At 66.4% G+C, this 10,948-nt stretch overlaps 1 protein-coding gene across 1 annotated transcript; it reads left to right on the plus strand.

Moving 5' to 3' along the window:
- The first annotated feature begins 1,525 nt into the window (after positions 1–1,525).
- Positions 1,526–10,575, plus strand: PPP1R14A (protein phosphatase 1 regulatory inhibitor subunit 14A). The gene is made up of 4 exons (XM_050928683.1): positions 1,526–1,795; positions 7,816–7,896; positions 8,972–9,004; positions 10,186–10,575. The coding sequence occupies exons 1-4, from the start codon at positions 1,589–1,591 to the stop codon at positions 10,279–10,281; spliced, it is 417 nt and encodes a 138-aa protein (XP_050784640.1). The 5' UTR covers positions 1,526–1,588; the 3' UTR covers positions 10,282–10,575.
- The last annotated feature ends 373 nt before the right edge of the window (positions 10,576–10,948 follow it).

The raw sequence follows: 10,948 nt of genomic DNA on the forward strand, positions 1-10,948 counted from the left end.
ATGGACTTTAATGACAGTGAAAGGATGGTTGAGACCATCTTCAGCAGCCTCTGACTCTGTACACACTGCTGCAGCCGCAGGGACCAGGGGCACAGTGCAAACGAAGCCCAACAGATGCTCTAACAAGGAACGGTGCCTTTGCCATGGGACCGAGCAGTCTCTCCCCCTGCATGAACCCCTGCCCCGGTGCCAAGGTCCCATCGCCCCTGGAGTCTCTGGCCCATTCCTTGCACTGCAGGTAACACGACAGGCTGGGTACCTAATTCGGGCTTTTGCGAGCGCCCCAGATCCCATGCTGTTCCGGAGGAGATGGGTGCTAGCGATGGGGGTGGAACAACCAACACATGCAGAGATGCTCCCAGTTCCTGAGTCAGGGGAAGAGAGGAGAAAACGGCGCGGAGATGGAAGCAGCAGAACCGTCTCGATGCAAATGAACGTTTGGGGCCAGGTCACTTCTCCTTTCCTGCGCAGCTCACCCAGCCCAGGGGAAGCCTGAGGGGCCGTGGTCAGGGTGCTCACCTGGGCCGCTGGGGACTGAGATCAGATCCCCTGCCCTGCCTGCCCGTGGGCACAGCCCTGCCTCTCTTGGGGCACGCCCGGGCATACGGCACCTGAGTGCTCTCTGGGAGGAGTGGGGGCTCTGCCGCAACGCTGGGCAAGCATCTTACACCAACCTCTGCAGAGAGGAAGCACAGTCTAGTGGTTAGGATGCTGGCCTGAGGCGCATGTAGCCGGGTTTCAATTCCTTGCCTCCCCAGACTGGCTGTGTCACCCTGGCCCAACCCCTCCCCAGGTGCAAAGTGTCCTCACCCAGTGAACGTGGATTGACACCAGCTGGGGGTTGTGTCTCCCCCACCTCCCTTCCCCACCTGCCAGGACACAAGTGAGACCGGGAGCCACAGCAGAGCCAGGACCCAGCCTGACTGATAACCCTGCCAGCCTCCCACGAGACCAGCCCAGCGGCCTGCGGGGCTGCCACCCACCCAGTGCCCAGGCTGAGCCTGGGAAAACCCCTCCCCCAGCGCCTGGGGCCTGATGTGGGCACCCCAGCCCAGGCAGTGTGCTGGCCTCGCACTGAGTCCCCTGCCATGCGCCCCCAATCCCCAGTGCCCCCCGGGCTCCAGCCCTGCCTCCCCCAAGCCCAGTGCCCCGGCCCTGCCCCGCTGCCCCCCAGCCCTGCCTCCCCCCGTGCCTCAGTGCCCCCCAGGGCCCCCCAGGCCCCAGCCCTGCCTCCCCCAACATGGTGCCCGTGGCCCTGCCCCACTGCCCCCCAGCCCTGCCTCCCCCTGTGCCTTGCTGCCCCCCAGGCTCCAGCCCTGCCTCCCCCAGCACGGTGCCTCCAGCCCTGCCTCTCCAAGCCCAGTGCCCCCGGCCCTGCCTCCCCCTGTGCCTCGCTGCCCCCAGCGCCTCCCACGCGCGGGGCCCGGCCAGCCTTTCCCCATCGCGGGCGCGCGCTCCCGGCGCACCGGGCCGTGCGCTTCCCGAGGGCAGTGCCTAGCCCGCCCCAAGCCCCGCCCCACGGGCCCTGCCCACCCCATAAGCCGCGGGCTGAGCGGGGTAGCGGCTCCCGTGGCGGCGCCGGGCAGGGATGGCTGCGAACCGGGTGGGCAGGCGGCTGGGACGGGGGTCCCCGGCGCGCTCTCCGGGGAGTCCCCGGGCGGAGCCGGCCCGCAGCCCCGGGATCCAGAAGCGCCAGACGCGGGTGACGGTGAAGTACGACCGGCGGGAGCTGCAGCGGCGGCTGGACACAGAGAAATGGATCGACGGGCGCCTGGAGGAGCTGTACCGGGGCCGGGTGAGCTGCGCCGGGGCGCACGGGACGGGCGCGAGGTGGGGGCGCGGCTCCGCCATCCTCAGTCCCGGGACACCCAGAATTTCTTCTCCCCGAGCTCGGGACAGAACTTGGCACCTGCCTAGTGCTGGGTGAAGATCACTGGGCAGGGCCATGGGACAGCCACTGGCCCCCACTCTCCCCCTCCCCGAGCCAGCGAGAGAACCCAGGAGTCCGGGTGCCCAGCCCCCACCCCCCGCTCTAACCACCAGCCCCCGGTCCCTCCTAGAGCTGGGGAGAACCCAGGAGTCCTGTCTCCCAGCCCCCCCTGCTCTAACCACTAGACAGCACGCCCCTTCCAGATCCCTGGGCCGATAGGGGAGCTCCCTGTGCTGCCAGGGGCCCTCCTTCCCTGAGAGCCAGGCTCGATGCTGGGGTGACCCTGGTATGAGGTTGTTAACGATGTGGGGGAGGGGTCTCTGCTGTGACAGCAGCGGGCAGCTCACAGAGGTGCACAGCTCCTGGGGTGAGGAGGGGGAGCTCTGTGCTGACTCAGTGGCTCTGGCTGTGAGGTTTGAAGGGCTGTGTCTGAGCTAGAGGCAAATGGTTCCCCGGCACCTGGGGTGCAGCCTTTGCTTTCAGGGGTCCATGGTGGGGCACAGCTGGGTACGTTCCGGAGTCAGCCCCACTCCGCAGGGCCGGCTCAGCAGCCCCGGCCAGGGTGCCTGGCATGGCTGGCAGCTGGGGCCCCTTGCCACAGGTTGGGCTGGGCCAGTGCCGGGACTCCCCGGCTGCCCTGGGTCCGGGGCGTGATTAGCCGGGACTCCCCGGCTGCCCTGGGTCCGGGGCGTGATTAGCCGGGACTCCCCGGCTGCCCTGGGTCCGGGGCGTGATTAGCCGGGACTCCCCGGCTGCCCTGGGTCCGGGGCGTGATTAGCCGGGACTCCCCGGCTGCCCTGGGTCTGGGGCGTGATTAGCCGGGACTCCCCGGCTGCCCTGGGTCTGGGGTGTGGGGGAGGAGAACAAGGAACTCGGGGCTCCCTCCCTCTCTTGGGGCTCTGCAGAGCAGCTGGTGACCCCGGCTGCCGTGGGTCTGGGGCGTGATTAGCCGGGACTCCCCGGCTGCCGTGGGTCTGGGGCGTGATTAGCCGGGACTCCCCGGCTGCCCTGGGTCTGGGGCGTGATTAGCCGGGACTCCCCGGCTGCCCTGGGTCTGGGGCGTGATTAGCTGGGACTCCCCGGCTGCCCTGGGTCTGGGGCGTGGGGGAGGAGAACAAGGAACTCAGGGCTCCTTCCCTCTCTTGGGGCTCCACAGAGCAGCTGGTGGCCCCAGCTGCGCCGTGGGTCCCTTTGCTGCCCTGGCTACAGAACTTGGGAAGGGCTGGGGGCGACTTTCCTAAGCAACCAGGGCACATGCGGGACCCTTCAAGGGGCCTTCCCCAGCCTCAGTGGTGTCTGGAAAGTCATCAGGGCCCTGCAAGGGGTCTCCACTCGGGGCTCTGCCAGCCCCAGGAGCCATCTCCAGGCCTTGGGCCGGGCCTGAGGGTTGGGCCCCTGCACTGGGCTCTCCCGGCCCGGCTGAGCTGGCCACGTGCTCCACTGTTTCCCGCTCTCCCTTGAGAGTGGTGGTTTGATTCCACCAAGTGACTCCAGTGGGGTCTGGGCCAGGTGCCCGTGTGTGGCTGTGTGAAATGTGGGTGTCTCCGGTCTGTGGGGCCGGGCCACGATGGAGCAAATTCCTAGTGTAGCAGCACACCGGGCACCAGTGCTTGTGCAGAAGGCCTGGCTCAGGCTGCCCACTCTGGGCTGCCCCAGGGGCGTGTTTGACGCTGCAATGGCACTAGCTGGGGGGCTGGTCTGCAGTCGGCAGGTGCCTCCCCGTCCCAGCTGTTCTGGGCTCCCACCTCTGCCTTCCTCTGGGGTGAAGATTCGCTGGCATTCTGCTGAACTCCGGTGGGGCCCTCGTGGAGAGAGGCTGAACTTGGCTGTCTCTGCTGGGGTCTCTCCAGTGTGCCGGGCTGCGTGCGCCAGGGCTTCTGCCAAGCTGAGCAGATCTCTGGGGAAGAGCAGCTGCGTCTCACGCTTCTGAATATTGGGCCTGATTCTCTGCTGTCCTGCACCCAGCGCGGCCAAAAGCTTCCGCTCTGCTCTGTGCGGGCGGACGGGGCTGCCCAAGGAAGTGCAGAATTGGGGCCTAGCCCCGAAGCCCTGAAATGCACCTTGCTGCTGCTGCTCTTTAACTTCTCCTGCAGTGGCCAGAACCCTAAAGCACTCTCGCCCCGGCCCGGCCAGCTGGCCTGGGGATCCCGCAGCAGGAAGTGCTGTGAGTCAGGAATCTTCAGCTATAAAAATAGAGACTTTCTCCTTTGCTTCAACCCTTCCATGAAAGGAGAGAGCGGCCTGGAGAGCTCCAGCTGCGTTTCCCTCCCAGGCGAAGGGAGATCGCCGCTCTCGCCCGGGGCTCTTCTCGCACCGCGGGAGCTGCACGTGCCTGGTGCTGGTGAGCCGTGCACTGGCGCAGCCTTGACACACTGCGCTGGAGCAGCGTCTGCACTAGGGGTTCGCCCCAGTGCAGCATAGAACAGGCCTTGGAGAAGGCGACTGTTAACGTGGCTGCCTAGGGTGTGATGGGGCCAGCAGGCGAGGCCAGGCTACTCCCTCGTGCCCGGGCTCTGAGGAAACTGTCCCCCAGCATGGGATCCCTAAGGCAGCACCATGGCGCTGGGGGAACCGGCCCTTAGAGCTGTTTGGAAGGGAGTCGAGCAAGGCTCAGCTCTGGATGCTGGGGAGCAGCTGCAGCGAGCTGTGACAGCGGGGCCCCTCTTGGCTGGGCACCAGGTGGGGTGAGGCAAAGCACCCTGCAAATGCACATGGGGCCTGGTGCTGCCCAGCCTGTGAGGAGCTGGCCCCTGGCACTCAGGCCAGGTGCCGGCTTGGGGGGAAATGGGTGCAAACCTGCAGCAGGGGAAAGCTGTGGGGAATCTACAGATACCCCGTCAGGTCAGGGGAGCCCATCCAGCTCTCAAGCTGGCACGTGGGGCAGGAGCCTGCGGGGGCTAGCAGGAAGAGGTGACCTGGCAGCTGGCTTCCCCGTGAATGCCTGGCTGGGCAAGGCTGCAGGTGCTCTGGGCTGGGCTTTCCATAGCAGGAAGCGGAACCGTGGGTGGCCTGTGGCTGGAGGCATGGCTCAGACTTCCCCAGCCGCTTCCACATTCACATCCTCTGCTCAGGAGGGGGAAGAAGGGCTGGCCCCAAAACTGAGGGAGGCAACACGCTCTGCCCACTGGGGATCATGCCCCCCGGTGCCCTGTGGAGTTTGGGGGTGTTGACATGTTCCAGCCGCACCTGCTCCTGGGTCCCCAGTCTGCTCCTGTCCAGGGTCCCCTCTGGGAGTCGGGCGCTTTGCTCTCCTGCTAACCTCGCCCTGGCTGTGGGAGCTGGTACCGCGAGGGTCCGAAGAGCCCATGGCCCAGCTCTCAGGCAGATGCCATAAAACCCAGGGCTGGAGCCTGCCCCATGTATCCCCTGTAAACCCGGGTGCAATGCCCAGCCCTTCCCCTGCAGCCATGGCCCCGTTTGCTCTGCCCGTGAGCTCTGCCTAGGCTGCACCCAGCTTGGAGAGCAGGGCCTGCGGGGAGCTGAGGGACATAAGGGGCTGCATTGGGGGGTGGAGGGGGTCATTTTGCCTTGAGCCCATTGGCTGTAAGCGTGTGGGAAATCCTGGTTTAACCCTTCTCATCCCCGCCCCCCCCCCCCCTTCTCCAGGCCAGATGGGGTGGGACTGGGAACAGCTGTTCCATTGTCAGGAATTGTTCCCCTCCCCCGGGGGCTGATTGCTGGTGGGGGATGGGAGCCTCTTTCCTTCCCTCCTCCAGGAACCCAGGACCTGGACACTGGCTCTGGCCTGGGGGCACCAGCAGAGCAGAGCACAGCAGCCCCCAAGCTGCGGGCTGGTCAGTCCGAGCTGCGTATGGCCCAGAAGGAGTGGAGTGGGGGAGGGGAGGGGCCTGCAGCCCATCTGGTGACTGGTAGAGCTGAGGGATGCTGGGCGCAGGGTTTACAGCCTGGCAGCACTTGGTGCCAGCAGGACAATGGGGCTCTGTACCAGGAAGATCTGGAGCAGCCTGGCCCTGGACCCGAGGGAGAGGGAAGCTGCCAGATGGGGTGGGAGTGGCCAAGACGGTGCGGAGGAGCAGGCATTAGCAGGCCCCGAGTTCACCTGGGGTGCAGGGCTGGCCCTGGGGTGTATGGCTCCAGCAGGGCAGGAGTGGGTCTGTGGGGACACCAGGCCAGGAGAGCACCGGGGGGGGGGGCCTCTGCCAGAGCTGGGAGAACAAAGAGGGATTAAAACCAGCCCACCACAGGGCCGAGCCCTCTGCCCTCACCCACTGGGCTGGGTTCGGTGCCTGCAGGTGCTGTTGGGTCAGGCCCTGTCCTGTGGCACTGGGCGTGAGGACAGACCTGCTGACGTGGGCCCTGGGGCCTGGCCCGGCTCCCTTTGCCAGACCGGGGCCAGCTGCCCCTGTATCGGGCTCTGGCAGGAAGCAGCCTGCATGCCCCAGGCTGATTGCTGGCGTTTCCTATGAGCAAACGAGCCAGGAGGGAGGAGATCCCATGTGACAGTAGGGCCCGGCCTGGGGTCACATTGTCAGGGAGTGTGGGGGAGGCAGGGCCCTGCATCCCCAATTCCTGCGAATCACTGTGACTCTCAGCCACCCAGTAAAACGGAAGGTTTATTAGCCGACAGGAACACAGTCCCAAGCAGGGCTTGTAGGTACAACCAGGACCCCTCAATCAGGTCCCCAGAGAGGTAGGGAGCTGATCCCTCGGCTTTGGGGCTCCCTCTGCTTCCCCAGCCAGCTCTAAACTGAAACCCCTCCAGCCAGCCGTCTCCTCCAGCCACAGCCCCCGGCTCCTCCCCCAGCCTTTGTCCAGTTCCCCAAGGGGTCACCTGGCCCCAACCCCATCCCGGGCTCAGGTTACATGCTCAGGTCGCCTTGGTATCCCATCACCAACGCAGACAGTCTCCATAAAACTCCCACACAACGTTCCCAGGTCAATCCGCCCCACTCCCTGCTCCGTCACCCACATGCAGGGCACCGTGTGGCGTGAGAGGCAAAGCCCCCACGAATGTGCATAGGGCTCGGCTTCGCCTGCCCAAGGGGCTGGAGCCTGGTGCTCCGGGGCTGGGTGGCGCTGGGTTTAACTGGCTCTGGGGTCTGGAGCCCGAATTCCTGTCACCTGCTCCAACCCACGACCGCTGCTAGGGTCCTGCATCCCGCTCGGGTGCCCACAACTCGCGGAGGAGGTGGGTCAGTTGGAGGGGGTCTGAGAAGAGCCGCAAGAACCAGCAGAGGGTTAGAAAAGCTGCCTTGTGTTTGAACGAGCTCTGTTTAGCTTCCCAGAGAGAAGGGTGGGGGTGACTGGGGCCCAGGTGATCAGCATCTACGGGCCCCGGGGGACAAATACTTTATACTCGGCTCTTCTATCTGGCGCGGGAAGATCTGACGAGCCTCAGGCTGGAGGCTGAAGCGAGACTCTTAAATGTTTGCACCTTATTTCTGATGAGCGAAATCCCCCCCCAGAACAATTCACCCGGGATGCGGGAGGAGGAATCTCCATCGCTGCCCAGTTCAGAGCAAGAGTGACTGGTTCGCAGCAGCTCTGCCCTAGGAGTTCCTGGGAGGGGCTGGGCTCTGCCTGGGCCGTGCAGGGGGTCGGCCAAAATGAGCACAAGGTCCCTTCTGGCCTCGGGAGCCAGGTACCCTCTGGCCCCAGCTTCCCCAAGCTGGCAAGGGTGGCTTTGGGGGGTGGCACTGGAAGACCCTGCGGGCTCTGTGGGGGGCGAGGGGAGCCCCAGCGTGAGGATGGGGCCCCTTGCACATGGCTCTCCCGGGGGACTAGGCAGGGCTGGCACAGGATCCAATCCCCAGCACAGAGGAGATTACAGCAGAGACATGGCAGCTCCAGGGAAGTGCAGGGGGGGGGGGCTGTCCAGGCTGCATCCCCCACCCACACCCCTCCTGAGCCCCGTCTCATTGCAGGAGGCAGAGATGCCGGATGAAGTGAACATTGATGAACTCCTGGAGCTGGATGCAGATGAGGCACGGGCTGCACAGCTGCAGGTATGTGCCGGGGTCCGGGCAGCCCCCTCCCCTCTTGGCAGCTCGGGGCCCTGTGCTCTGCGCAGACCGAGGGGCATGGCCCGGGCTCTGTCTTGGCACGGAGGTGGTGCCCAGGGGGTCAGGCAGCACCGGCCGTGGGCAGGGGCGGTTCTAGGAATTTTGCCGCCCTAAGCATGGCAGGCAGGCTGCTCTCGGCGGCTTGCCTGCAGAGGGTCTGTCCGCTGGTCCCGCGGTTTCAGAGGTCCACCAAAGCTGTGGGACCAGCGGACCCTCTGCAGGCAAGCCGCCGAGGGCAGCCTGCCTGCCGCCCTCGCAGCGCTGGCAGAGCGCCCCCCCCCCCCCCCAGCTTGCCACTCCAAGCATGCGCTTGGCGTGCTGGGGCCTGGAGCCGCCCCGGCCGTGGGGAATGGCTGCTGGTCAAGGGCTTGCTCTGTGGCTTCTCTTCCGAGCCATGTGGGACTTCGACCAGCGGCGCCCCCGGGGCTGCGTAATGCAAGCGGAGACACAGCCAGTGCTCACGGGGCCAGGGAGACTTTCTCCAGCCTGGCCTCCTGCGGCACCCGCTGTGGGTCAGGCACCCCACCCCGGAATCGCTCCAGAGCACAGTGATGAGGGAAGCTGCTCCACACAAGTGAGAGGGGATAGCTCTGCCCCAGGAGGCCGGCTGGGTGTGCTGGGCTCACTCCGGAGTGCAGGGGCGATCGAGCTCCCCGCTGTAGGGCACCTGCCAGCTGCGGGGCAGGTCCTGAGCTGGGGCGGGCTGTCCCCTGGCTGCTGGGGCTGGGGCGGGCTGTCCCTGGGGGCCAGGGCTGGAGCCGGGGCCGGGGGTGGGCTGTCCCCTGGCTGCCGGGCCGCTGGGGCTGGAGCCGGGGCCGGGGGTGGGCTGTCCCCTGGCTGCCGGGCCGCTGGGGCTGGAGCCGGGGCCGGGGGTGGGCTGTCCCCTGGCTGCTGGGGCCAGGGGACCGGGCTGGGTGGCCTGGAGCTGGCAGGTCCCATCGTCCCGCGTGGGTCAGGGTATGGATCTGCACTGGAGACCCCGGGCACCACGCTCAGGTCTGTCTGTCTCTGTTTCCAGGGCATCCTGAAGTCATGTCACAACAACACGCAGGTGAGTGCCGGTTGCCGAGACCCGAACTGCTCCCTACTCTGATCCTGGCAGGCCCCCAGCATCTCTATCTTCATTCACAGCCCACAGAGGCCCTGCAGCCGCCGGCTCTCTCTGCCTCGGGGGAGCTCACAGCTCCCCAGCTGGCAGGGCCTGCCCCAGCAAAGCTACCCAGGGCTGCTGCCAGCGCCGGGCTGGCCCCTGAATCTCCTCCCCACCCAGCTCAGGCCAAGGGCTTGGTCGCCAGCCAACCGAAGGGAGCAGGCTGGAACCCCCTTCCCAGAACATGCCACAGCTTTCCCAGCACTGACTCCGGGCAGCGATTCCCACGGGACCAGGCTGCTCCACTCTGGAGCATCACGGCCCCGCCGTGCCGCCGAGCAAAGCTTTAAAAGGGAAAAACATTCCTCCCTCCGCTTCCTCCTTGGTGGTGTGGGAGGGAGGGGGCAGCCCTCGAACTCTCTTCCCCCCCACACTTATCTCTCGCTCGGCCAGCTGCCCCATCCCCTAGGCTGGGGGCACACTGCTCACACGAGGCAGCTCCAGGGACCAGGGGGTGCAAGGCCCAGGGCTGGTATCCTGCCCTGCCCCCAACCATCCCTGCACCAAACCCTGTTCAGGGTTCCCCCTTCAGACCCAGCTGTGGCCTGCTGCCCCCTTGCTGCACATCTGGGCCATCTGGCCTTGTGGCTACGAGCCTGAGGGGGCTAGGCCATATTCCGGGCTTTGCAGCACCGGGGCGAGGAGGGCGGAGCCTTCCTGTGTCTGCAGCAACAAGGCCCCTCCCCCTGTGGGGCTGTGGTGCCCACCCCCCTGGGGCCCTGCCCTCCCAGCAATGGTCTCCACTCTGCCCAGACCTGGCTTCTTCCCTCGTGGTGCTGCAGAGGCACCTAGAGTGCAAAATCTCACCCCCTTAGGGAATCCCTCCCATGCAGCAGCCTGAGCCCCAGTGCCCGGCACTGACCTCCGCGCCTGGTACCCAGACGCCCCAGTGATGGGCACGTGGGGGCTTCTGGGACCAGGCAGGGAGGGGCTGGGTGGCATGAGAGCTGCTGGCTCAGGCAGGGGTGTGTCATCTCCTCCAGCTGTTGGCCACAGCTGGGAAGCTTTGGGCAGGAGCGATGAGTGAGCGAGCGTCTCTGCTGCGGTGGGGCTAACAGGGAAGGATGCTTTGTCTCCCTCAGGCCTTCGTGCAGGAGCTGCTCCTGAAGCTGCGGGGGCTCCAGAAGCAGCAGGTCCTGCAGCGGTGGCCCAGCCCGGAGCTCCAGGAGCGAGCGTGACCCCTGCCCAGGGAGGGGCCCCCTGCGGCCCTTGGCAGTGGCAGCTTCCTCCAGACGAGTGGGACCAGCGAGGCCCTGCAAATCCAGCCTGGGGCCGGGGGTTGCTGGCGGAGCCTCCTGCCTGACAGCTTGTGCCCCTGCACCTGGGGGTGGCACAGGCCTGACAGTGCACAGTGCCCTGCCCCCCAGCAGCCCCCTGGACAGTATCCCCCTGCCCCAGTGTAAATCTCTGGCGAGCCCAGGGGTTGGGGCTCAGCGGGTGCCTTTTGGTCTGTAATAAAGCCTTGCTTTGGAGCACTGGCCTCTGTCTGTCCCTGCCGCGGGCACTGGGCTGTGCTGGCCCTGTCTAGACACGCAGTCAGGCCCGGGCCTTGGCTGACCAGGCTGGGACTCGGGTGGCGTGAGAGCTGCTGTTCCTCTCTCTGACTGCGGGAGGGATCCCCAAGCCAGCAGGCCTGGGCTGCAGTGGGAGCAGTTTGGGGGGCAGAGCCCCCTCCCTCTGACTCAGGGACAGGGTGAGGACCCCCTCTTGCTGCAGTATGGCACCTTGTCTCTGCTTCCCAGGGCTGGACCCTGGCCCTGTTTGCCATGCCCTGCCCTGCATGGGACTGCTCAGTGGTACTTGGCGTGGCAGGGTGCTGGGCTGGGGAGAGGGAAATGCCCCTGC

Source organism: Gopherus flavomarginatus, chromosome 18 (genome assembly GCF_025201925.1).
Source record: "Gopherus flavomarginatus isolate rGopFla2 chromosome 18, rGopFla2.mat.asm, whole genome shotgun sequence".
In the NCBI taxonomy this organism is placed as follows: domain Eukaryota; kingdom Metazoa; phylum Chordata; order Testudines; family Testudinidae; genus Gopherus; species Gopherus flavomarginatus.